The 27929-nt window shown below is 46.9% G+C and overlaps 1 protein-coding gene across 7 annotated transcripts in view; it reads right to left on the bottom strand.

Moving 5' to 3' along the window:
- Nucleotides 1–228: 228 nt before the first annotated feature.
- RGS8 (regulator of G protein signaling 8) overlaps nucleotides 229–27929 on the bottom strand; it is a 28773-nt gene continuing 1072 nt past the window's right edge. Inside the window, exons 1-6 of one of the 7 annotated variants that reach the window (XM_075096973.1) lie at nucleotides 22315–22428; nucleotides 21988–22046; nucleotides 17959–18060; nucleotides 16925–16989; nucleotides 7333–7499; nucleotides 229–5592 (exon numbers count right to left, since the gene is read on the bottom strand). In XM_075096973.1, the coding sequence (XP_074953074.1) occupies nucleotides 5410–5592; nucleotides 7333–7499; nucleotides 16925–16989; nucleotides 17959–18060; nucleotides 21988–22046; nucleotides 22315–22401 (663 nt within the window). In that variant the 5' untranslated portion in view covers nucleotides 22402–22428 and the 3' untranslated portion in view covers nucleotides 229–5409. Of the gene's footprint in view, nucleotides 5593–7332; nucleotides 7500–16924; nucleotides 16990–17958; nucleotides 18061–19967; nucleotides 20735–21987; nucleotides 22200–22314; nucleotides 22429–27929 lie in introns of those variants that run through there. The other 6 variants (XM_075096971.1, XM_075096970.1, XM_075096972.1 and 3 more) reach the window with 6 other exon arrangements.

Genomic DNA, 27929 nt, shown 5'->3' on the forward strand with positions numbered 1-27929 from the left:
TGGTCCCCATACCTCCCTGTTATGCCAGGTCCCTCCAGAAGCAGGCACTGCCTTTTCTTCTGTGCCTTTTTGCCAGAAATGTTGGGGTTTTTCAGGAATAAGCTCATCCCCTTTTGTCACCTCCCTCCCATGCCCTCAGGTCCCTGAACTCCAGTTGAGTTTACTGCAGTCTCAAATTAGAGATACATCCCTCTGGTAAGACCAAAAGGAGGCACAGAGCAGAATGACTGACTTTAGTAAACAAATACAACACACACACCTTTATTTACACTCTTTTTTTTTTATGTGAGAAAGCCAAGAGGAAGCACAGTTGTGACTCTGCCAAAGCAGCCGCTGCCTCCGTGCAGCCCAGCTGCCCTCTCACCTAGCCAGCTCCTGCCACAAGCACAGCACGTGGAGCATGGATGGAGGAAGAAGTCATAATACTGGGGACAAGCTGAGCCTCTGCAAAGCCCAAGAGGTGCATGGTAGAGAAAAGCATTCTGGTTTAGCAGCAAAATGCACTTTAATTCCAATTCTGTGATATAATGCTTTGATGCCAGAGAAAACGCAGTACCAAGGAAGAAGACAACTGCAGCAGTCCCAGGAATGAAAGATAATGCAGAAATTAAGTGACGCATTTTCTTCTTATATAGTGGGCAAGGAATAGGAGCTTTATAGTGACAGTAGGATACATAGGAGAAAGATGACCAGAGACGAGTGTCTGGGGAAGTAAAAGGCAAAGAAAAGAAGGGGATGGAGGGTGCGCAAACAGGAGGGCATGGGAGGAGGTTATGTGAGACTGAGGCTGAGATACATGGGGACAAGCACTGCTAGTGGAGAGGAAGGTTGGCATGGACAGGAGTGCTTCGGGAAGGTAACTGTAAGGAGGAGGAGGAGGAGGAGGGAAGTCCAAGACGACAGGACTGAGAAAGAGAGAGGGGTTGGAGGGAGAAGCAAGAGGCCTCCAGGGAAGGGAGAGCTTGCACTGATGGGTGAGAGGCACTCCAGGACTGGCATGAGGTATGCTTTGCTATTGCTCTGAATGCTGTAAACATTTCGGTTTTGTGTCTATCAGTGAACATTCAGTTCAGTTTGATACGTGTGCTTTTATGGGTAACTGGAAGCCTAGCAGAGTTTTATGTCTCTTATTACTATTCAAACTTACACATGAGGCAAACACAACACTGGCTAAAAATCTCATTTTATCTCATTTATGCCTAATTCTCCTATTTTAACATGCACATCTATGTCTCAGAAAAGCTTCTCTAGTAGGAGACACTAAATAACACACACATGAATTCACATGCGCTCTCACCCCCCCCCCCCCACCTGCAGACACACACGCTTATTTCCCTCCCCTGCTTAGACTAGCAGGACTTTGCCCTTCACACCTTCCCAGCGTGGCGGGCAGGGACTCATTGGTACATTAACGAGTCCAGTAAAAGTGATGGAAATCATTCCAAACCTGGCTGATGGGCCAAAGCAGGAGAAAGAAACTGAAAGCAGATTTGGGTTCTGCATCTGCTTCTGAGTTAACATCTGAAGCTTATAGAAAAGGCAATTTATAAACTCTTCTTCCCTTTTGCTGTCAAAGGACTTGGGAGCTGACTGGGTACGTGCCAGCAAACACACAGAATAAAAAGAGTTGAGTGAAACTGTTCTGTTTTACCCCTCTTTTCATGTGATGGCACACTCTGACATTTCTTGAAACAGGAGGAAAATTTTGGAGGTGTGTGCTTGTGGAGAGGGGAAATGGGGTTTGTAAGGTATGAATATCCCTTTCACATCAGTAAGAGATGAATCAAAGGTAGAATATTTGTCCTTGATGGGGATTAGTCATCACTCAGTGCTTTCTGAAGCTTTGGCTCAGTCATTATTTCCTTAAACAGTGCCTGGTTTAAGGGGAAGAGCTATAAGCTGCCTATTTTAATTCACTTCAGACTGACATTTGGCATAAAAGAAGCAGCTGGTGCCAATTCCTTATTTAAAAAAAATACTTCAAATAACTAGTCTGCTTTCCTGCAAGAGAGACAAACTGTAAGAGCAGCAACAAAAATAACTGTGATAGACTTATATGCCTCAGACAATAATTTTGCTCCACTCTATGCTCTAGGATGTTTTCCATGGAGGATATTACCTGGAACCAATTTAATGGGCAAAACACTTCTACATCACCCAGCATGAATACAGTGCCTGTCACAACTGCAGCAATGCCAACTCCGAATGCACCCACTTAAAGTGATTCCCCAGGCCGACATAGGAGAGAGGGGAGATTGGTTTTTATAGGTGTTGCCCACTTTGAAGTTTTCCTGTGAATTCTGACACAAACTGAAAGGATGCCAGCACGGGCACTGGAGGAGCTTGTTGAGAGATGTTACCTCCTGGGCTTTCTGGAGTCACACTCTGAACAGGACCATCCTTTGTAGCCATCAGGGAAGCCTGGGAATTGTCCTCACTTCTGACTTTCTGTTCCTCATTCCTTGACAAAAACATCTTGGTTCTGCTGTTTCCTCATTGCCTGGTTGCCTCTGCAACCCCACTGCCATGGGTGCCTGTAGGGCACTTTGCTGAAAAGCCCTGTCTGGGATGCATCAGCTGGCACTAGAGGTCAGCATCATGCAAGCCCACTCAGGAGGTGTGTTGGTGTCTTTAAGAGAAATACCACAAGACAGTTAACATGGCCTTCTGCCTTCTTTTTAAAAGCAATGACTGCATAAGCCTGCTGGTGCTGCCTCTCACATCCAGGGTAGCACCGGTATGTACATGTACAGTTAAGAGGAGGCTGAAAAGGACGAAGGCAGAGCCAGACAAGGTGTCCTGCCTTCATCCCTTGCAACACAGCTTGCTTGATGCCACAGCATTGGGAAGATGAGCTGCTGTGTTGCAGCAGTTGGATCACTGGTTGCTGTGCCATTTTGTGGTCACAGTGACACTGGGTACAGCTGGCACCACAGGCCATCTCAAGGAGAACTTTTTCAGCCAAAGCAACCTGTGCCCCTGAGAGACCCCAGTCAATCCTGTGTCATACAGGTGTAGTAGACATAACATTTCTTGGAAAGGAGAGTTCTTCCAGCCCCTCCTCACACTCAGTGGCTTTGCAGGTCAAGCATTGAAAGTACTTCACTGAAATGTGGGATGATTTGCCCTCCTCCTTCCCTTTCACCTATAGCAGGAGGAGGCTGTATAGGTGATGTGACTCTGTTCCACATGGTATAGCCTGGATATCACCAGGGGCAGACACTGGATTCATGACTATATATCCTTTGCTTCTGTCTTTGACTCCTTCCAGAGCACTGCACAAGTTTCCCCAGACACCTGTCCCACTACACTTTCTTTGCCAGGTACCTTGTTTGCCATAGAGCTATGGGCCCATGAACAGCTAAACTCATGGCTGGTTGAGCCACTGCATGATGTAGGCCACTTGGATGAATCTGGGGCACTTGCCAGTACCCACCTTTCATCGATCTTTTCCTAAAAAACCACTGAACTCTACAGCTGATCAACGAGGTTCTGAAAAGCGGGTTTCCCTACTGAACATAAATTTTCCACTTGCACCGCATTTAGACTTTGGTGTCTTAAAGACCATAGGAAGACACCTCCAAAATAAAACAGACATGCTTAATATCCCTATCTTGATCCTAAACCTATTTGTCTAATATCCTGTACATCATCTTTACAAAAAGCCTCAAAACCTGCTTCTTACCTAATGCACCAACAGTAACTTTTAGTATCTAAGCAGGCTTTTTGTATCTCATTCTGAACATGTTATGTTTATCTTTAGAATTCAGTCTACCTAGTTTACATCACATATACTAAATCTTTATCACCAGCTTTCTGATGTATCAAACCTACCCACTGCTCTAAACTAGAGCAGAGGTTTACAGCCTCTAATCTGCGGGTGTCTGAGAGAAGGAAAAGATCCATGGGGTCACTTTCCAGGCCTTCATAAAACTAAGAAAATAGACCTGTAGTCTGTGGGCTCAAATCCATGGACAGGCTGTCTGCTTCTGCACTAGAAAATATTGCAAGAATCTGACAGCTGATAAGCTGGAAAAGCAATGCCATAGAAATGGGGCCTTCAGATGGTAAGTATTATCGCACAGCACAGAGAAGGTGCTACACAGCTGACGTCTGCCAGAGTCTTCTCCTGCAGTTGGCTATCCAGGCTATGGGACCAGGGCCAAAGTACGCTTCACACACCACTTCACACCCGGACACTCGTCCTGCTCACTGCATGCTTCACTGTGTCCTGTTTTTAAGCAAGCACCATGCAGCAGGGTATGTGTCTTTAGTAGTTCTTTACATGGCATTGAGCCCACAGTGGATAATCAGTAGGTAAGAACAACAGTCAATAATCAGTAAATAACAAAAATATAATTGTGATTTTCATGTTACCTCTCCCCGTCATGTGCTGCTCAGGCATTACATGAAAAATGCTATCTGCCATAGCAGGCAGGTCTTGTGCTCTTCTTATATCTCAGCAGAGGGCAGATGGGACATTCCTTCTCTTGACTCTTTCCCAACAGCTGGCAGGTCGTTCCTGAGAAGCCATCAAGCCTGTTAATGTATCTGGTGACCAGAAGCCTCTTTGTGCTAGGTTTTGGTACGGTGCCTGGCACAATGAAGCCTGAACAACGACTGGGGTCCCGAGGCTAAGCTACAGTACACATAAAATAATATTCATTAAAAACAATAATTCGCACTAGAAGACTAGCCTGACCAGGACTAGCGAGAGCTTTTGGGATCACCTTCCTCATGAGAAAAACTCACCTCCTTGACAGTCATATTGAAAATAACTCTTAGTCTCCATCCCTGGAAGATAAAGGGCTGTGACAGGGTAGCAGCTGGTGTCATAAGGTGTGCAATAAAAATTGAAAGGTGAGCTGAGTTCAGTGATGGTTTCCACTCCAGGAAGCAGCATGAGTCATGTGCCTTTGCTTTCTCTCTCCGTCCTCATGGCCTCTGGGTCCAGACCACAGCAGCCAGGGTGGGAGATGGTGCTTTGGACTAGACTTGGCTCCAAAAGTTTCAGAACTGCCCTTAGGGCCCCTCCAAACACAAGGGACAGGTGAGAGCTAGGGAGATGTCTGGAAGGGTGGAAAGGTGCACTGACATTATTTACACACAAACCAACGTCGTATTTTTAAAGGAAACCTGCCTTCCCAACAGATGACCTATAACTACAGAGGATTGTGGGGTTTGTGCTAGAGAGAGGCAACACCTGCAAGATGCTGCCACTAACCAGAAAAAGCACAGAAACTCAGAGAGTCCTAATACCACATTCTGGATCATGCTCTGGAAGCCTCCTTTTCCCCTTCTCCCTCTTTTCCCATTCCCACTGCTTTTAACACCAAGAAAGTTTCACATTTAGACATAGATTTTGGCTGTTGTGGGAAGCACGTGGCTTCTGACGGCCCCATCGCTGCTCTAGCTGAGCCTCCTCTGGGTTTGAGACAGCAGGTCTGTGTAAATTTTGGATCTCAGGAACCTGGGGTAAGAGTCTTTCTCCATGAGGCTGTGCACCTTCCCCTGAGCTTGATCAAAGCAAGAGAGGGAGGGCTCCTGCATATTTCTTCTTGTCAGCTCCCGTGTCTGGAAGTCTATGTTCACCTGGGAAAAGTAGCAGAAGAGAGTTTGGTACTGAGTGACCAGTTTGCCTCCTTCAAATGGCACATTTTTTCTCAGTCATGGCTGTAAAAGCAGCAGGAGGACCAAGGTCCTACCCTTGTCCATGCCTGAACAGCCCCCAAACTGCAGGGTTTAGCGATCCAGCATTACAATTCCTGCCCCAAATTTGGAAAAGTTGAACTAGGTTTATATTGATCTGAGCACTTCTGAAATCAAATTACTTTTATTCAGGCTCTTAAGCACAGGTTTATGTAGCACATCTTCTAAAAATGCTGACACAGCCTAACCTCTCTCCTGTTGACCAAGATTCCCCTAGTCCCTTTATTCTTCACTACATGCCAAATATAAGACTGAATGAACTCTGAGCTGGGTTTATACTATTAGTACATTCTTATTAAAGGTTTTAAACTCTGTTGTTACAAAACAAATTGTTTGATTTTTCCCATAACAGCTTGGTGTTACAATATCTGGAGCAGAGACTTGAAAAAATAAACCACCCTCATGTTATGGCTGCCATTTGTTTGCAAAGCCAACAGTGCGAGTTTTCCTGTTTTCTTTCCCTAGCAAAGCAGTAAGCATTTGTTAGGGTTATTGTTTAAAACCTGGCTGAAAAGATGTTATTTGTAGTTATTAACCCCGTGTCCAAACTTAAAGGAGTCTAGAAAGTAAAGCTCTCTGCCTTAACTCAGACGACAGCAATATAGATTAGCTCTCTGTGTCACTTAAGGGTCATTTCACATTCTAGCACACCAAAATTATGACAACAGGGCAAAATTTGAGGAAAGACCCCATCCAACCTGTGCTCCTGTTTCTAATCCAGATTCAGCCCCGCAGTCCTGAAAATCTCACCCAGCTTCATGAATAACAGCAGGACGATGCTCACTGAGGGCGGTGGGGATTGAAGCATGCCCCAAGATGCCCCCACCACTCGGTATAAATCTGGATGATTCTCAGTGGCCTGGCAATAGCCTTCCTAGTTCAAATATGGAGTAAAGAGAGCCCTTTTAGGGGGATCCCCTCTCAGGCACCTGTACGGTGACAAGCACCCATGCAATCTTGCAGGAGGACTGCCGTGGGAGAGCAGGTGCACTAAGCACCCTCTGGGTCACGTTATGAATACAATAACGCAACCCAACACCACGATGCAGGGTCTGACTGGTGCATCAGCCTGTCAGTACTTGAAAGAGGACTTAATAATTCCGGCTTTGGGTTGTGACCGTATTTTTTGTTCAGCACTGTTATTGCTTGCGTCTTTTAGGAGGTCTAATTGTTAGGAGTTAGACAGCAGATAAACACATCTCCCCGGAGGGTCAAGTTAGCCATTCATGGGATGCTCTTACATAAAATGTCTTGTGAGAAACAAGCCAATAGCCTGCTCAGGGATTGATAGTAAATGAGAGAAACAAAGTGAAATACTCCTAGGAAGCTCAGAGAGGTTAGGAAATGTAGGTTGCGGTTGCCAGTGAACTCATTGGCTGTGACTAATTTAGTATTATCAAAGTAGTTGCCCTCACCAGGGGATGAGTCACTGCGAGCAGAGGTTGTCGTAGCAGGCAGGATGGCATTCCCATCCTCCTTATCCATGCCTCACCATCACCTCTGGGAGGGAAAGGAGGGCTCCCCAGCCCCCTTGGGGGTCCAGCAGGTCCCAGCCGGCGGGGGGTGGATCTGCTTCCTGCACTGGAGGGATGCTCTGCTTGCCCAGGGTGCTGGCATACCCACCTCTCGAGGAGCCTGCACATCGATGAACTCCTCAAAGATCCGCTGGGCCTTGGAAGCCAGCTTGGCTGCTGAGCGTGTCTTCTTGAAGTCCTCACAGGCAAGCCAGAACTCCAGGTTTTCCTCACTGAACTCCGTCTTCAGGAAAGCACGGAAAGCAGCCAGCCCATCTGCAAGAGAGACGTGGGGAGTTACAGCAGGAGGAGAAAGAGGGCAGGGAGCAGTCATTTTAATAGACATCCTTCCATCTACCCCTGCTACCAAAGACCATTTGATTTTCCTCTCAAGGTCTGCAATCCCAGGATGTGGCCATAACTTACACCAGCTTACATCAGCTGCCATGAAGCCAAACATCCTTTGCTCTGTAAAAGTGTTTTGCCAGCTCACATGGCAAAAGGCTTTCTTCAAGACTGGGACACCTAACCTTTGAAAAGTTCCTCTTGAAAATGTCAAGCTTCAATGATACCTCTCTGCCACAGCATCTTGTGCGTGTTAATGCAGCATTTTGTAATGTCCTGTCTGTCATTAAGGAAGACCTTTAATAAAACATAGCATCTGTGGACTTGTCTCCAGTGTTTTCTATCACTTTGCTTTAATGCCTTGTGACATATTTTTAGTTCTTATTTAAACAGAGGAAGGATCTTGGAGAGTCTAACTGTTACAGCTACAATAAAGGGGAGAGGTAAAGGACGTGGCATAATTACTACTTGTCTAGTTGGTGGTAAAAGTGTTCTTATTGCTTGCTAATGCTTAGTAATTGTAACATTTCAGTAATGTAATCTGAGTCAGCTGGGACAGATTAGAAATACGGAAAGATTTATTAGGCAATCTGTGTCCTCTTAAACCCCTGCCTGGGCATATTTATGGACACAGCTATTGTTTTTTATTTCCTTTCCCTGAATGGCACCAGCAGAGTTGAATTAGCTTTCTCCTTCCTTTAGCCTCGGGATAAATTTGGCGCTTTTTGCCGTGTCCCATTCCCCCCCTCTCCCCCCCCCAGTAACATGTTTCTAACTTTACCTGATCTTTTTCTATAGGGTCTGAATATTTGTAGTTCATGACTGGAAATCTCCTGAGTCAGCGCTGGCTACTTCCAAGCAAGTGTCTAAGAATACTGATGGAATCGGGAATGCATTTGGCAAGGTCAGACTCCCCAGAAGGGTGAGGGAGCAAGTGCGTGTGTGTGGCAGAGACAGACAAAGACTGATAAGGGTTTGTAGGACGTGAACTCCTGCAGTGCTGTGGGCTGGGGGCTCCACCTGCCCCCTTTCTGCTGCGGGAGATGTCAGCAGTGCTGCCTTCCCTTCTTCCTCTCGTGGCAGGGGGCATGGGAGCTGGGACGGAGCCCAAGGAGCGATGCCTCATGCTTGGTGCGGGTCATTTTCACACGTCCACAGCAAGCCCACACCCACCGGGGACAGGGGCTGGCCATGTCACAGGATCCATCACAAACTCCTTTACAGCTTTGTCCTTGTTTTCTTGCCTGCAGCAGGTATGTGAGGAGAAGTAGCAATGTAATACTGCCCTTTTTTTGCTCCCTTGTGTGTTCTAATCTTATTCCTGTTTCTCTTGTTTCCAGTAATAACTTAGGACATGGAGATATTTTTCAGTTCTAGGTCCTGAGCCCCAGCCCTAAGAAATGGCCCCAGGTGTTGAACAGCAACTAACAATCCTATTTCTGGCTGCACGTAAGTCAGTGGAGATGTCTGACCGCCCAGATTCTCAAAGGGATAGGCAGAAAAGATATTAGGCCAGACAGGACCAAACTACAGAGTAAACCTCTCCACTCAAAGCTCCTTCATTAACGAGCTCTGCACTGCTCACTGCTCCATCAGCATGCCTCATTGCAAAGTGCACAGCAATCAGCAACTCAAACATCCCGTCTCAGCTACGCTTGCTTCCTCCTGTCAGCCCGAGGAGGGCTGTATCACTCCAACTCATCCTGCCACTTCTTAATTAATGCACTTGTAGGAGAAGCTCAGGGTTTCAGACTGCTGCTGCGGTCAAAACCAGGGCTTTTGTCCATGAGCACTGCAGAGCAATTAACAGTACAAATTGTGGGTTCAAGGCAAGGGCAATAACATGACATCAGCCCCGGAGAAGCCTGCACAGCAGAGAGCGCCAAAGGCATCTCCAGGAGCATGGTACCTGCCAGGATCATGCTGCACATGGCTGCTTTGAGCCTCTCCGTGGGTAGATAAATATGGTGAATGAGAGAGATGTTTTGGGCCCGCTCCCCTTCCTGAAATCTAGGAGGCAGAAAAATTTTCAAAACCTGTGTCCCCTTTAATGCCTATAAAATTTACAGGGCCTGTGCAGGAGCAAGTACAGGACTTGAGAATAGAGCAGGGAGTCTTTGCAAGAGGAAAAGGAGAGGACATAACAGCAGGCTGACAGGTTTCAGAAAGAAGAAAGTACAAAAGGGAGAAAGCAGCAGTTCACTGAGATGTATGCCATTTTATATATCCTTAGCTCCTAAGATGTTTGATGTTAATATTCCAGCACCCAATCTCACTGTTATGACTATACAGTCTCTGATGTGTGTCCCTGCAGAAGTCACAGAATCACAAACTGGTAGGGGTTGGAAGGGCCCTCTGGAGATCATCTTGTCCAACCCCCCTGCTTGAGCACGTACACCTAGAGCAGGGGGCACCGGAACGTGTCCAGACGGGTTTTGAACGTCTCCAGGAAAGGAGACTCCACAGCCTCCCTGGGCAGCCTGTGCCACTGCTCTGTCACCCTCACAGGAAAGAATTTTTTTCTCATGTTGAGCTGGAACTTCCTGTGTTCCAACTTGTGCCCATTGCCCCTTGTCCTGTCATTGGGCACTATTGAAAAGAACCTAGTCCCATCGTCCTGACACCCACCCTTTAGATATTTATAGGTATTGAGGAAATTCCCCCTCAGTCTTCTCTTCTCCAGGCTGGACAAACCCAAGCCTCTCAGCCTTTCCTCATAAGGGAGATGCTCCAGTCCCCTGATCATCTTGGTAGGTCTCCACTGGACTTGCTCGAGCGGTTCCATGTCCTTCTTAAACTGGGGGTTCCAAAACTGGACACAGAACTCCAAACGTGGTCTCACTAGAGCAGAATAGAGGGGGAGGATAACCTCTCTTGATCTGCTGGCCACACTCCTTTTAATTCAGCCCAGGACATTGTTGGCTTTCTTGGCCACAAGGGCCACTGCTGGCTCATGGTCACCTTGTTGACCACCAGCACTCCCAGGTCCTTCTCAGCAGAGCCACTTTCCAGTAGTTCAGCCCCCAGCCTGTACTGGTGCATGGGGTTGTTCCTCCCCAGGTGCAGGACCTTGCACTTGCTCTTGTTGAATTTCATCAGGTTCCCCTCAGCCCAGCTCTCCAGCCTGTCCTGGTCTCGCTGGATGGCAGCACAGCCTTCCGGCATATCAGCCACTCCTCCCAGCTTGGTATCATCAGCAAACTTGCTGAGGTTACACTCTATCCCATCACCCAGGACATTGATGAATATGTTGAACAGGAGAGACCCCTGGGGAACCCCACTGGTGACAGGCCTCCATCCAGACCCTGCTCCGTTGATCATGACCCCCTGAATTCTATTGTTGAGCTAGTCTTGCTCCCCTTTCTCTGTCCTGGTCTCGCCCCCCCCGCCTCCCTATACAACAAAGAGCAGCTTTGCACAGCAAATAGAATATCTGCAAAATATACTATGTGCTAAAAGAAGGAGGCTTCTTCATGATTGATGAGGTGAGAAGGGCGTTTGCTTCAGCCCTGCCCCAGAGAGCAGTTGCAGCAGATACCTCCAGGAGGTTTCTGTATGCTCTGCCTCCTGCTGTCACGCCAATCAGCTCCTTTTGATCTTAAAGTAAGTTTAGATGGAGTATAGATAAATAATAGTGTCCAGCTGTTCTCCACTTCTTTATATGTTCCTGTTGTGCCCTCCTCACAGCCTTTGAGGAGCTGGACATGATGAGGCCAGACCTGAGAGGACCTTGCAGAGGCAGCCTTGGACGCAGGAGAGGTAGGTCATCCTTGTCTCGAGGCTGCCTCGTTCTCCACAGATTTCATATTTAGCCTTTGACAGCCTGCCAGCATTTACAGCTGTTTACATTTTGAACATTAGGAGTTCAGAGATGGGAGGCCAGATGACTGCACAGTTGTAAATTGCTGCCCACATGTTTATTATGAAACAATGACAAATCTAACTGAAAGGGCAGGAGGGCAATTAGGTATGGTGACTGCCACCACCTGAGCAGGAATGGCACGTGGATGTTGACTTTAATCTCCTCCTGCACCTGAAGGCTTATCAAGGGAGCATCCCTCATGAATGATCAGCATTTCAAAGCTTACCCCACCCAACCGGACAGCTCTTTTGCTGTGGCAACCAGCACTGGGTTGCAGTGTGATAAGAGCAGGAGAGCGTCACCTACTAGGTCAGCCTCCTGAAATATCCTGGAAGATGGTCAGAGCATGTTAGAAGTGTGATTCCAAAGGGATGCTTTACAGAAGCAGCCCAGAAATGAAAAGCAGGATTAGAAGTCTTCAGATGCAACAGCACAAGATACCCCTAACATGGGTGGCCTAAAGGCATGGCCATTCAAGAAGACAGAGATGTACCGGTATAGATGCGCAGCCCTTCAAGACAACTATTGGACACTTATTCAGGAATGTGACTCAGGAGTGGTGAGCCTTGATTGGAGCTAAAGGAGTAAATCAGTACAGATGGAGCAGATAGGACGAAGGCAAAGAAATGCAGCTCTTCTTCTGAGTGAGAGTCTCAATGAGGAGCACAAGACATTTGTTTTTTATTTTTGCAGTGTAAACCTAAGCCTCAAAATGCCCTGCTCTCCATTCGGACAGACCAAGGGAAGGCACAAGAGGATTGTCAGGGAAGATTGTGCAAGTATTTGTACATTACACCGTTCCAAGATCTTGCAGTGCACCATACATCTGTAACCCTGCAGGTCCCCTGCGAATTAGACAATGACAAGAATTTGTGTTTTATAGATGGGGGCTGCCAGGCAGATCAATGGCTATGTGAGGACAGGGACTCCGATGCTCCTGGCATCCCATTCAAATGCCATGCTTCAGGCCATGGAGAGTGGATCCTTTCCAGCAAGAAGGGCTGTGGAGGAAGGGACTGAACTAGCTAGCACAAAATACAAGTCTTAACTAAGGCAAGCATCAGCAACACAAGGAAGAGCTGAGATTAGTGGCTTAAATCATTCAGGCACACAGCTTAATAAGCAGCATTAGCCACTGTCAGAGTAAGAAAGTGATCAACAATCATATATTTAATGCATTTATTTCATGCCATCAGGGTGATCAGCACTTCATGTAGGAAATAAAGGCTGATAGATGAATGGATTAGCTCTATGGAGCATGTTTGGTGCAGGGCTGTATAGAAAGGGCCACAATGCTCTGTATAGCATATGCACAGTTCTCTCTGCTGCTTAGCGTTGCTTTGGTGAATGTTAGCTGCCTGTCACCAGCACAATGCTAATGCTGTTCTGGCTTAGAAAGAACCAGGAGTAGGTTGCGATATTCCTGTGCAGTGTAGGAAGAGGAGCAATGTGTAGACAACAGAAGGAGGAGGAGGAAAATAAAGTTTGTGCAGAAGAGCAAAGACATCACTAAACATGGTGGAGGGGAGAAAAAAAAAAATCACCCTTGAGATAAAAATGGAAATTCAGCACAAAGGTTTTCTGTGTTGGATGCTTCATTGAAAAGTGACTAAGGGTTGAGGACAGACTGTCCTGCTGGATTCTGGACAAACGACAAGCCATGTGTCCAGCCCCGCGAGGGATGTAGAATGAGACATGCCATTGCTTGTATTTCCCTCCAGAAGCCTGTCAAAAGAAATCTCCATCTGGCTGACCAGCCTGTACCTCTCGGGCATGGGTACAGAGGGGGGATTACTCCTCTGTTACTCACGCGCATGCACACGCACACACTCTGCAGACCACACTGAGCTCCGCTTCCCTGGGAGCCATTGCTAATCTGCACTGGCACAAAATGGGAAAAGATGCCAAAATCTAGCGTGTTAAAACCGCTGCTTTTGCTCTCTGAGCATCCAAGGAAGTACGCTACATATGATTTGTCTCTTGCTCTCTCAAATTCCTGCTGCAAAGTAGGATCAAATTCCTCTCTCCTGTTGCTTGCCATGCTCAGAAGCCCTGACCCAAGGGAACATTGCTATACTGTGCTTGCATCTCTTGCAGTGAGCTCAGACAAGGCTCCTGCTGTAAAAAGGGGATCGACTGGCTGACTACATGGTTTCAAGTTGGTTTGTTTCACCTGTTAACAAAAACAAGTAGGATATCATTGTATTGACCTATTCATATGGAGCTGTCAATGAAATGGAGCTGAGCTGCATCCTACCATTCAGCACTGGTTACTCTAACAGGGCTAGGCTGAGGGATGCTGAAGTCCCAATGTCAGGGCAAAAGGAAGGTGGGGGTATGACATAGGGTGCCTTTCTGCCTTTCCTACTCACAATCTCTTCCTAATGTCAACACAAGTTATTCTTTAAGTGACCAGGGAATTAATCCAATTCAGACCGCTGTATACAGAAGGGCATTGCCCAGCTCGTGAATCACTGGAGACATGCAACTGCTTCAAAAACCCAGGGTTTTTCAATCCTCCACTCAAGATGCTGCCAGAAGTAGCATGACAGGATCAAACATTACCTACAGAGGTTATTTATTAAAACTATCAGGGGAGAGGGAAAGGGCAGGGTGGGGGGGGCAGGCTCCACAGGACCAGCCCATTTCCAGGGATATTTGACAAAAAAAAAAAAAAAAAAAAGAACATAATCACACTCTCCACGGAGTCTGCAAAATGCATAATACTTGTTCAGGTCACTTCCATTTACAAACCTTTTGGAGACTCATTAAAATAGGAAGTGGAAGAGTACAAGTTGTTTGCCTTTCCCCTAAAGAGTACTGCAGCCCTGCAAGCCTCCCCCACGTACAAGGGCAGCCTGCTCACCTTGGCACTTCAGAGTGTCTTTTACAGAGCTCTGATCCACTTTCTTGCTCCTTGTAGCTCTTTTTTTTTTTATCTGTCCAACTCCTTGCAGTGTTACCCACAAAGATTGACCCATTTTCAGCTGCTACATCCAGCTCCTGAGTCCTACTTGAGCACTCTGGGATTTTTTTCCCCAAAGAATAGGTTGGCTGGAAGGGACACAAAACCACCATAACATCTGACTGCAGCAGAAAGCACCACTCAACCCCCTGAAATCGGTATCGCAATCTCCCTTCCAAAATAGATGAACTGTCCATCTAGCAAAGAAAGAGTTTATGATAGATGTGTCAAGCAGAAGCAGTCTACCTGCTGATGCCGTAAGCCTCAGGGGAAATTCTCCCTGAGCCCAGCTGGTGCTTAGCCCATGCCCCCAAGCATGAATTCAAATTTTCCCTGGCTAATATTGTTCACCTGGGCAGTCACAGAGAAATTAGACTGAGACAGTTCTGTCCTTTTGGCACTAGAGACAGAACATTAGCTGGCAGCTTTACTACAGGCAGATGCAGGCAAGACCAGGCACTGCTTTTGTTACTCTGAAATTTTGGTCAGACAAGGCACAAGACTCCCTTACCTAACACCAGCACATGTTTCTAACAGGAAAATGCAACTCTTTCTTGTTCTGTTTTCACAGCAGATCTTTGGCAATTCTTCTGTTTTGGATACAAATGAGTGAAACCACAATAATTTTACAAGACAGTCCCTTTTATGAATATGCGCTCTTTTCTCCTTTAAACCAATGTAACTGAAATAACACCTCTGTTTCAACAGAGCTTTTTGTAGTTGTGCCATTATAACTTCTGACTGCCAGGTTAGCAATTCCAGAAACTTCAGGTGCAGAGCAGCTGTAATATATTCCTTTAGAAAGTAGTTTATTAAGCAACTTTTTTGTTTGGTCACTGATCACCAGGCAATTTCACCATGACTGCTGATAAAAAAAAAAATAATTTAATTTAAATTTTAAAGATCACCTTCTGTTGCTATTAGGAACTGAATATTTTTCATCAGGTGCCAGAAAGTTATCAGAATTACTTTCTATTCTAGAGACAGAAAAATTCTGATAATTCATTTATCACTCTATAAGGCTAATTTATTAATAAAAACAGACACTCTCAGATGGATTAAATTATTGAACTAAGGCTTGATTTAGCATTTGCAGCAGTCAACTGAAGAGGGAACAGTCTGTATAATGTCAGTACATAGATGCGTAAATTCACTGGCTTTTGTAGCCAAAGCACTTTTGCTGCAGTGTGAATCTAATAAGGAAAATTTCAAGTTTTGCACTGGTGAAGGAGGAACAGGGGCTCGAGTACAGAATTTCAACACTGATGTGAACATCCTGTCCTCCCCCTCCCATCCCCCAGGCACCCTATAGTCTCTTTGGTACATTTTTCCCTTCTTGTTTTGATTTTTGACAAGAGAAATGTTCTCTCTTAGCCATACCCAGCTACACCACTTTTTCTTTTTTTTTTCTTTACTGGCTGCAAGAGCAATGATCTCAACAAGATACTGCTGCTAAAATTATATATTGCTTTTTCTGCCTTGGACAGCCAGCCTGTTTAAAGTTGTCACTTAATTCCCTGCCAAAACTGTTGTCATCTCAGTAGAAATCCAGCAAAATTACACTTTATTTGAAATAATAATATAATTCTACACTTATATTTTAAAATATAAGTGCAGAGAAAACCTGAATCTCTAAGTAAACCAGACAGTTTATTGCAATAAAATAGTTCACCGCCCCCACTGACTTGTCCCCAACCTTGACTCGCTCTTGTTTTATTCTCAATAGAAATACATTAATGAACCTATACTGTGAACTTCACTGTCTTGTTTATAATTTCTTAGCATGAAAACATTGGTGAAGCAGAATAATATTTTCTGAACAGAACTGATATGATTGATCTATTGAATGGATCAAGGTGTGCTGATTATACGTTTGCATAAGGCTCCTGGATGTGAAATTTTCAGGTTTGCACTGGTAACTGTAAATTAGATCCTGCTAAGGGCTACCATGCATGATTTCTCTGCTACAGAGCAAGTTGTTCAAGGTTACTGAACCACATAGCACATGTTGTGTCATAGCATTCCCAGCAAAGGCTGTGCTTCAACACGGTGTAGCTGCAAGGCAGCTCAGAAGAGCAGCTGGAGGGAGAGGGAGACAAGACTGTCTCGCAGATCCCAGGGGGCTTTAGCAAGCTGAGAACCTGCCATTTTCTTGTGCAGAAAGACTGGATGCAGGGGCCCTTGCAAAAGAATGGTACACATGGCTACGGCCTTGGGGTCCTGCCTCCAGTGCATCCACAGGAGCTGGAGAAGGCTAGACCTTGGGTTGGTGATTTTATCAGTTGTGATCACCCAGTCAAGAGCAAAGCCAGGAAGGGAACTCACAGAAACTCACTCCCTTGCCTCTTAACCAGAGGACAAGTCCTGCCTATAAATGACTGTGACTGTTGCCCATTGGGCAGCAAGCAGCTGCCCAAGGGACCATTCCTGTGCTATGCAGTACATACTTTGTTTGCCCTAGCTACAACCAGTGTTAAACATACAAGGGGGTGGGGGTGGGGGGGAAGGTAGAATTTGATCTCTACTCACATTTATGGGACAAAAGGACATCAAAAGAGTCTGCCCATCTTGTTGCTTCTTCTGTTGACAGTCTTCTGTAAAGAAAGGAAGAGGCAAGTTACAGACAGCCCATGGCCTCTGACCCCCTCTGGGGCTGTTTGACAAAGACACCAAGGCCTCTGACCCCCTCTGGGGCTGTTTGACAAAGACACCAAGAAAGGCTGGATTCTTCTCACCCAACTTTGGAGGTATACGATGTAGAGGTCTCCAGGTGAGCAAGTCACCCTGGGCTCCCTTTAGAGTCAGAGAGGAGATACCAAGGGAGTTGCAGGGACTTGACTTTCTTCACCTCACATCCCCAGGTAGGCAAGTAAAATATGCCAAATGAATCGCATTTGAAAAAGGGACAAGTTTTTCCTCATTGACTCTAAGCAGACTCAGGGAACAAGTTCAGATGTAGACATTTACATTGTAAATGCCAAAAGTTAAGTGAAATGAAACCCAGCCCTACAGAAGTGTTTGTTTATCTCTCCTGACTTTAACAGGAAGGTTAGACTCTTAGCCTAGATGTAAGCAATGACTTGTGATCAGATGAATCCCATCCCACTCATCTCAAATCAGGACTCTGGATTGTCTGAAGCATCTACCTGAAGTGCTACGCAAACTAATATAGGACTTTCTGGTAGCGTTTAATAACAAAGCTTAGCTAAGGAGGACTGTAACCTGAAATTGCTGGTCACCTCTTACAATAAGTCAGCTGCTTAGACTTTGATTTGTGATGAAGAGGGGTAAATTACATCCTCAAATACATGCAGACATGTCCCACATACAGCAGCAGGTACTGTGCATGTCCCGTCTCACAGAATAACTCTTGTCAATGATTCAGGTATTTTCTGAGACTGTTCCTGCTGTATTAGTGCTGTTTTTGTCCATCCTTGTGGCTAAAAGAACTACTCAAAGCTTATACAATGTACAATAAAAGGAAGATAATACTAGAGGGGGTGGTGGGCAGGGAGGAGGAGGACAGAAATGGGGTTGGGGTGGGATGCTGCAGCTATACTCACTTCAAAGCCCGGTTGGGCTTGTCCGGAAGAATAGCTGTGAAATCATTATATGAGTCTGATTTGTGAGACAGGCAGCCCAGGCGAGTCCTCATCCCTCTGTTCCTGTGGTCGATGTGAGGGAGCAGGGGTGTGAGCAGGGGAAAACCAAAGAAGATGATGATTATAAGTCTAGCCAGCGTGGCAAAAAAAACCACCACCAAACCCAAAACAAAAGACCTCAGTGGCTCTGTGCTTCATCAGACCTGTGTCCTCGGTTCCCTCAACTGTGAGAGGGACCCTGAAACATCTCCAGTAAGATGCTATGCAGACTGTAAGGACGGACGCAGCACCAGAGCAGCTGAAGTCTCACCCACAGCAGTCATTCAGCTGCTCTGACTGGCAAAGAGGCTTTTAAAGGCTGCGTTTTGGGGTGGTTTCTTGGAAAGACCTGCTCTGGTCAGGTGTGGGAGGAGAGCGAAGGGCAGCAATACAAGAAATCAGCCACCACAATCCAGCAGCACCAGAAGGAGCACAAATACCAGGGCTTGAGAGCAGGAGTGGGCTGGGGAAAGAAGAGAGGGAGCAAGGCACCTGCAAGGTGAGCCTGTGCTGCGGAGCCATAAGACCCCGGTCTGGGATCCCAAACAGCTTCTTTAGACTCAGGGTTACATAAGCAGGCTAAAACTGCCTCTTTCCTGACAGGCTTACCCAGGCAGAAAATGGCTTTGCTGCTTTTTCCTCTAGATTTCAAACCAGACCCGGAGCGCTCACTCCGCCTCTGGCCCCTCGCATCCTTGCCAGCCCCATCCTGGGACAGCCAGCATGTCCGCAGCATCCTTCATTACATAACTCTGGGATAGGCAGGAACAAAGGGAGAGGGAAACGCAACATACACATGCATTATATGGGACTGGCATCGGCTCCTCTCAAAAACCTGTAGGGGCCAGTTAATGGTTTTACATTGTCTCTAGAAGGGCAGAGCCTGTGATTTGCCTCTCCAGCCCAGAGGCATCTCTTCTACTAGATTACCCAGACATCGAACGAGGCCATTCTCTCCTCCGGACCATGGGAGGAGGATTTAGTGGCCCAGTCTCCACTTCTTAGCTGCTGGACCCACTTCCAAGCTAGAGGAAGCCCTTCTCTGAGCCCTGCTGCCAAACAGATGCCAAATACTTTCAGTGACTGCAGAGGGAAGCACAGTATTTTTCCCTTCCATATGTAATTCTTGCGGAACACTTCAGCACCAGCAGCTGAGCCAATCTGTAGCATGCTTGTTTCCCCCTTCTCCCACCCTTCCGAGAGTTTCTATTATTGCACAATTTAATGTAACCGTAAAGCAAATTAAATGTTAATTAAATGCAATGAGTGTCTTCCTGGCGCAGCAGAGGCAGCTCACAGCATTTAAGAAGCACAAAAACCTGGAGATCTTCAGTTGCAGAAATTGTTGCACAGCCTCAAAATACAGACCTATGGCCAGTGGTCTCAGGATGCTATGCTACATAAACCTCAAACACCAATGCAAAAATACCATTTGCAAAGTGTGGTGTTCCTAGCTGAGCATGCTGGACCTGCTGTGCTCAAACAGACACCAAGCCCACTCTAGGATCTTTCTGGTACGTTTCCTTATACGTTCTACCCCCAACCTTTATCTTCTCTGCACTGTTTGTTCTAGCAAGCTCACGAATTTCTCAGCAAGAGGTGTGACATGCATTACCGCAATGCTGCTCAGATTTCTCTCTGATGCCTGAGATCAAGGGACTGCAGCAGGGAATCAGGACATATGGGGGACAGAGATGCTGCGCCACAAGCAAGGAGCTTGTCACTCATGGAACACCAGTCTCTAGGTGAGGATTTCCAAGACAGGACACAGGAGAAAGAGAGGGAAAGAAACCAGGTCCACAGGAGGTGGAGAGGCAAGGGAAGGGCAGGAGGGAAGAGGGAACACTGCAACGAGCTGAAAGGCTCGCTGGATGAGGTAGACAGCAACAGAATGGACAGGGGTGAGGGATGCATCATGTCTTTTCAGTTACCTCCGTGGGATCAGTAAGGCAGCCATTCAGGCATCCAGTTATAATTAACCCTTTAACTGGCTGGCTTGGACAGCAGTCAGGGCTGTTTGCAGGAGGCAGGAGTGTGGAAAGGAGGGATTTACTGTTTCATGTCCTGGCACTTAAGAATATATCAAAGAATCCTCTGCAAAAAAAGGAATGGCCAGTTGTTCTCAACCCATTTGATCCTTGCCTCCTAGTGTGGAAGGTCGATTTTTCAATGGAAGACGTTCAGAGTTGAGGGATGATCACAGAGGAGAGACAGCATTTCCTTCTAAGACCAGGACCGTGGGTTAAGTCCAGCTTCAGGTCTAAAGTGATTTGAGTTTGGCGTCACAGCTCACCACGGAGCAGCAGGAGTTGGCATTATCGCACTCATCATTCAACACCTCTGAAGGTCTCTCCTCAACAGGAAGAACTCCGGACTGACCTCGCTAAGAAGACCAAACTACCTCTTGTCCCTGTCCCTCCAGGTCATGGCTGATGTTACTGGCCAGGCATCATGGAAAAGCTGGCACTGCAAATAAAATAACAGGAGGACTTCACGTGTCTGCAGATGCTGGTCCTTTCACCATCACAGGCTCAAGCACTCACACAAAAATAACTCAAAGAAAGCATGTCCTCTTCAGGGTGGTGGGAGCCTGCAGGGAGCCACCAAGGAGATGCACAGTCTGCAAAGGGGAGGGAAGAAGAGAGGGAGAGACAGAGGGAATGGCAGGGTCCCAGTGAGCCTTGGCACACAGGTAGCTGGTTGAACAAATCTCACATCAGAGAGCAAAGGCAAGGTCGCCCAGCCAGGAGGCCAATGGGAGAGAGAGCTGGACTGTGCAGTGAGCAAAGGCCAAAGGTTTCTTATTTGCCAGGATAGGGCCAAGCTCCAGATAATCTCCATGTCCTCTTGCCCAGAGGGAAAAACTGAGGAGGAGACAAAGGAACTAATGAGAACCAAGACTGTGTGCAAAGGTGCCAGGACCCTGCTCTGCTGGGGCCTGGAGGGATCCCCGAGCTTGGGCTGCCCATCACAGCATCCCTTTTAAAATCTGATTACATTAAAAATGTACAAAGCTGCTTCCCAACAAATTAATGGAACTGGGATTGCACTACATGCCAGTGAGTGCATTTCCTTAATCCCTACCCTGACCAGCTGCTTTGATGCACTTTAACTGAAATCAATCCCTGTAATTCCTTAAGCCCCTCTAAATTTCCTCATTAACAGCCTCACCCACATGTGGGGCCACAACACATGATTTCCTAGAGTCCAGCAGTCCCTACTCCTCTTTCTCCCTGCTACTCCAAAGTAACAGCTGGAAGCAGAGCCAGGTGTTCTCTCCCTCACAACCTCCTGGAGCAGCCTGCTTTTTGGGGTACTGTTACGAAACAGCTTTCTGTTCACCCCCACTCCCACCCACTTGCCAGCCCCCACAACATCAACCTGCATAGCTGAGCAGCACCAAACTTCCCTGTGATCCCAAAGTCTGTCTGACTTCATGGATGCTGAGACCTCTAATTCCCATGAAGGCAATCCCACTGCCAGGCTGACATACCCATAGATATTTCCTCTGATTGCAAATAAAGCCAGTCACTTTTGACTTTAGAAATACAATCAGTGACATCTGGTAAAGGCATACTGGAAGGGGTCCGTGGTGAGGTTTTCTGACTCCTACTCCATCATTCACCCTACCTCCCTCTCCTATGAAAGGACCCTGATGGTCAAAAAGGATTGCCAGTTTCATCATGGATGTGTTTTGGAGGTTGGGGGCAGAAAGGGAGGAGTGTGATTATGACATTCAGGCTATCAAATCACCCCAGATCACCTGAGCAAAGATAAAGAAGCCATCCCAATAGAAAAAATTAGTAGCACAAAGGTTAAAAAAAAATCCAAAACCACGAGATGTCAGGGGCTTCAAGAGATTAAGACCATCCATTCACATGCAGAGAAAGCCAGAAAAAACTGAACACAGAGGCACTGCAGACAGACAGACACAGAGAAAAAGATACTCACTGCCTTTGACCTGTCCTCTCTGCCGGTGGGTCTGTTCTGACAGCGTGGTCAGAGAGGCTCTGGGGAGAGAGCAGAGCGATCTTCTTCAGAGACAACCCCCTGCACGGGTGAAAGTCACACTTCGGCACCCCTCCCCTCCCCACCTCTCTCCAAGCAGCAGCAGCAGCGCAGCTCAGAGCAGATCGCTCTTGCATCCAGTAAAAACCTACAGCAGACTCAACCCAGCAGGCTGGGGCTCGGCTGCGCAGCCAGCTCCCACCGCTCATCGGCGGCACTGCCGAGGAGCCCACCTGATCAGCAGTTTTGCTGCATCCCCTCCTCACCCACCTGGCAGCAAAACCCCAGCTTCTCCCCCGTTGGAGATGGGGGGCCACTCCGTACAGGTGGCCGATGGCAAAAGCTGGCAGGGAGCATCTGGGGGTGGGGGGTGCCTGTGAAGGCGTTCACTGTTGTCACCCTTGGTATGTTGGAATAAACATCTGCCTGCGTTTTAATCAGCTCCTCTGAGGTTTAGGGAAGGTTACTGCCCTCAGATCACAGATCATCAGGAGTTGCCACAGACAGAAGGGGTAGGAGAGTTTAATTAAAGAGCCCGGCTGTCAGCAGAGCCAAATAAAATTGTTAACAGGCAAGGAGCGCCTCATTGCATGACATGGGATGACAGAAGAAAAAATCCATCTGGCAAGTCATTGAAGTGACAAACCCCTGTCATCCATCTCCCCTGCTCTCACCTGATGTGTGCAGTCCTGCTCGCTCCCTGACCCGCAGCAGGCTTCCTGCAACCCACTTTGGTGTGCTTACCCCATGGTATACACTCGGATTCCCTTTTTCTATCCTGTATCCACACCTCCATCCTCCAGAGGATATATAAAGGATGTCCAGTGCAGCCCAGTGACTCTAACAACAACATAACCCATGGCACTGACATGATGGGGCTGCAGCATGGCGCCCCAGCTCTGGGATTAGCTCAGCCATCAGTAACAACACCTGGGTGTCACACAGGCTGCATAGGCACTGATGTGGGTTACTGACTCAATGAGGGCTCAAGCCATGGGATCTCCATTACTTTTTCAATCCTGATGAAGTTGATTTACTAAACAAAAAATTTAAAAATAATGATACTTAAAAAGTCCTCTGCAGTTAAACAAATCATTGGCTTTTTCCTGGAAAGTTATAGTCACCTGCTTCTTCTCTGCTAAAACACTGCCGGGCCTAGCATTCTGGCGGTACTAGAAGGAAGCACGTCTTCAGAGAGCACATTCTCACTGGGCAACATCCCTGGGGAAAACAGAGCCCTGCAAATCTTGCTATGAAAACACAGGTCTTAGTAGCACTGCAGCAGTGATCCCAGCTCTCCATCATCTTGGATCCCCTCCTTCACAGCTCAGCTTCGCAAGGAAATATTTGCCTTGTTCTTATCTTCCAATCGCAAAGCCCAGGTCATCCTGACTAGGATTAATCTTGTCTCCAGTTATCAGAAGACAAGAACTGAAAATATGCCACAGCTGATACAATCTCCTCTCAGCCAAGGTCAAAGGTTGAGGTTCATCTTACGCCTCTGGTACAACAGGCTGGTTTGTTCAATTTAAATAACAGTCAGCTTCAGCCCTTGCCCCAAACCCAAGCCAAAATTAATACATCATCACCAAGGGTTTAACTTCTAACATGACATTTTTGTTTTAATGTGTTTCCACACTTCCAGGTTCTCTCTGGGCTATCACAAGATGTCATGAGTGACAATGTTTTCATAACACTTCCAGGACATCCCTCAGTTCTCATTTACACACACAGCCATCGTGGGGTGGGGGAGGTCAACAAAAAATTCAATCAACAAAACTGTAGATAATTCTGGTCCATTATTCAGATACCTGGACTTTGCCTCAGTCTCAAACAGATCAAAAACTCTGATCCACTAACCCTGGATGGGGTAGCTCAGAGGACCATGTGAGCACTCCCACTCCTCCTCCTGCTTTCATGCCAGTTTTATGTATTGCCATTTATATATTGCCATTTCATCACCATGAACCAGTATGGGCAGAGACCCCAGTCTCTATTTCTCCAGTGCATCAGTACACCCTTTTTGTGACCTCAGTGAGACCCTGGAGCAACCCACAAATGACTCTGATGATCAACAGTTTTTTCTTCTCATTTCCTGGGCCAGGTGTGAGTGAACAGAGAACAAAAATAAGTGAACTGTGTTGACACAGGCACTATGGGAAACGTAATTAAATTGCAGATAAAGAGAATTATGTTTTTACAGGGTAATATTTTAGAAAGCTTCTGTGCAGTAGGAGAAGAGGTTTATAGCAAATTCCTTCTCAAATGACCCTCCTGCTTCTGACTAGTCTGTAGCTTCTATTTAAAAGCTTTTAATAAAATAACTCATTTTGGTATTAGGCTTGAATCCCATCCAAAGTTTTAAATCTGTCCAAGAAATACTTTAAAGCAATTTCCTGCAACACACACAAGCGGTGACACGTGCAGCGTTGGGAGCATTGACTGCCGCTGGACGGGGTGGAAGGGAATTCACCAGCCTGTTCCCAGGATGTTTATCTTCTCTCCACCATCTCCAGGGTCCTTTTCACCCCCCTTATTATTTTAAATACCTCCCCGTCTATTCTGTGTGTTTTGTCCCTGTGTTGATTGATCATCATTCAAAAGTTTTTTACCCAAAAACTTCTGGACCAAACACTTCCACCAGTTTCACTTGGTCCCAGGTTCTGCCACCCAACTGCTAGATAAAATTACATGGCCTCTGTTGCTTCCAGAACGGCTGCCCTCACATATGCATCCAGACCAGGAAGGCAGCTCTGGCTGGTAGTTTTGCGGCTTTTGCCTCTCCAGATACAGGGATGCTCCTCCCGGGGCTGGCAGCTGCCCACCCTTCTCAGTTTGGGGCTGGAAGATCAGAGGATGCCTACACTGACTAGCTTGTTTGCTTGCCTGACATCTCCAGTGGGTTTGTCTTAAATAAGCTCCTTTACCTTGACATTTAAGCAGACTTCTCCCTGTCTTCTCACTCTTGCTTTCTTTCCTCAGGGGTCTGCTGCCGCTCTGGGATCCCATTTTTTTATGCTTAACGAGCCGTCACACCAAGCCTGCCGCTGTCGCTTCCACTTCTCATTTCCGACTGTGGCCTTGTCATATTTACAGTGATACATGCCACACGGGCTTTAAACTTCTCTGGTGTTGAGTTCCCTCTTACTTTGCTACTTTTCCTGGTTCTGTGCCAGCAGTTCTCTTTTCTAGTACTGTGTTGCAAGGAGCTTGTTCAAGGGTGTGCTTCATGACTTGTTAGTCCAAGAGGTTTTCCCCTAGTGCCAAGAATGTGCTTCTTCAGACTGCTGTGGTGTTTGGCAGCTACATTCCCACAGCTGAAGTAATTCTTAGGTATGATTTTCATGAGATGCTGTTGCCTCAGTGATCTCTCTGGAAGATGCTCAGCGATGTAGGCTCTGTGACTGCAAAATGCCAATTACCTGGGGCCAGCTGCCTCCCACAGTAGTCACTGCTTTGGGAATTCAGGTGACCTGCCTGCTGCAAGGCCTGCATTTGGCTCAGCCCCAAGCCTCCAGCCATGGTCCACTTCTGCTGTGACCCAAGGTGGCTTTGGTTTTTGCTGGAGGACTGGAAGGAGCAACCCTTGACCTGGAATGACAATCCTAGCAAATCTTTCATGATGCAAAGTGTCATTTGATCTCCTCTGACACATCGTCATTCAAAATTTACCCAGAATCCAGTCTGGTACCTATATGGGCCTAATCCCAAGGTAAATCAAATTAGTAATTAATTTACCTCCAGCACTTGCTGTTCTCCACCACTGTTTGCAATTAAAGCTGGAAGAAAATTGTTCGTAACTGACATCTGACATGCAGTGCTCTGCTCACTGTGCCAGGCTGCCTGCCTGCTTGTTTGAGGGTCCAGGGAAAAACTCACTTGGTCCAGCACGAGGTGACTGTCTTGGCAGGAGAGAATTATGACTAACTTGGATAACCTCCTAAACTGCAAAACAAATCACAGACTTGTCTTACTTGTGAAGAGAGCCACAAGAACAGCTCCCCTTTCTAAAAAAGGAACTCCAGTAACGCCAGGAAACATCCACAGATGTAGCTCAGAATGTTTTTAAGGGGTTAATTTTTCTAGTCACTTTAAACCTCAAATAATTTTCCACATCAGCCCAGGCAAGCAGGAAATCCTGAAAGGTGAAACAAGGAGAGCTTGAGTTTCACAGGTAGGTGAGGAAACCAAGCAGCTGATATGCTGCACGGGGGGGTTGACAAAAGAAGCCACCTTTTATGTGCTAACAAGGCAGAGAAGGAGATAGGAGACACCCACTGGGTTGAGCTACCCTTGAAAATAAAAGACTGTGTTTAAAAACCAAAATTAGTTACATAAAGTGTTAGCCATGGTTCTGTCTCTGGCTTAGCTCGAGAGCACGGCAGCTATTAAAATTCTCCTCTGTGTGAATGCTAAAAGTGTCTCCTGGACATATTTGCAGCTCTTGGGTGTTGTGACTGCTGCAGCAGAACAGATGCCTCCACTGCGAGATGGCTCCTGGCCTCAGCCTGCACGCTCCCAACTCCCTCCCCAGTTCCTCCAGGCAGGTAGGATGCAAAACCAACAGCTAAGCAGCATGGAAGGCTCCAGACTGAGAGAGGCAGCATGCAAGATAGGAATCAAAGGGAAGAATTTCCCCTTTAAAGCACTTTATTACAATTTCATAATTGTTCTCTGAGGAAACATGCCTCCATGCCCAGGAGCAGTAACACGTAAAGAAGCACGCCGGTGCCTCTGCCTGTGTGTTGGAGAGGATGCTGTTAGTGTGGAGCAGGGAGGCAGAAAGGATTGGAGTTGACACAGAGCTGCTCTGTGCAGCCTTGGAGTCCTCCCAGCTCTCAGCATCGCTGCTGCTGTCAATATGGCAGTGTCTGTAATGCAGTTGGTGTGTATGGCTGGGAAGTCGAGACAGATCCACCCCAACAGACAGAGCTCCGCAAAGATCCCCTACCGCAGATCCTCCATCCCTTGTACATTTTGATTGAGCTCTGATGCCTGAGGCAGGCCAGGGGGTGAAGCTTGCTGACAGGTGGGGTTAATTTTCTGCTGCGATATCATTCAAGGTGCATGCAAGCAGCCTACGTTTTGTGAGCTGAACACTGCAAACTAGTCATTTAATGAATGTTACAATCAGCCCCTAGATCTCGGGGTTGCAGTCACAAATAGATTTATGACGGGCAAGGTCTATGCTGCTTTGCTCTTACCACTGTTATTTCAAAGGCTCAGGCTTACAGGGCATCCAGGTCCCACAGCAGGGATTTACTGGGACTATTTACCATTATACAGATACACAGCGTGGCACTGAGAGGTCATTCCCACCACAGCAAAACACCTGAGCACGTGCTTAACTTTAAACATGTGAGCAGTTGAATGGATATTTGTACAGTGAAATACAGAGTTAACCACATGGGTGAGCTGGGATTTCTCTTTCATCTCTGGAGGATGCTCCTCTAGCTTTAATTAAAACATAAATGAGGTGAGTTAGATGGGCTCATCCTCTTTCTCCAGCAGACGGTGGTTCTTTCATAAAAACGTCTGTTGCATCCAGCACCAGTTTCTCCTGGGGAGACTGTCCAGAAATCATTGCCTGTCTCCTGCCGGTCTGGATAGAGATGCACACTGAGCTCTGCCAACACCTGCACTGGTCAAGCCCTCAGGACTGGGCAACGTCTCTAGAGCTGCATGGAAGGACTGCAGGGCAACCGGCCAGGCTCGTCCTGCCAGTGCAGACAGCGCTGCTTTGAAAGAGTTCTGCAGCCTGGGGCTGCAGGCATGAGTCTCAGAGTAGGGCAGCACAACAGGACAGCAAAAGCACAGCCCTTTATGCAACGTGTACACTCCCCAGATGGAGGAATGCAACTGCATTCCTCTGGGATCAGGTGCAG

Source organism: Phalacrocorax aristotelis, chromosome 6 (genome assembly GCF_949628215.1).
Source record: "Phalacrocorax aristotelis chromosome 6, bGulAri2.1, whole genome shotgun sequence".
NCBI lineage: Eukaryota > Metazoa > Chordata > Aves > Suliformes > Phalacrocoracidae > Phalacrocorax > Phalacrocorax aristotelis.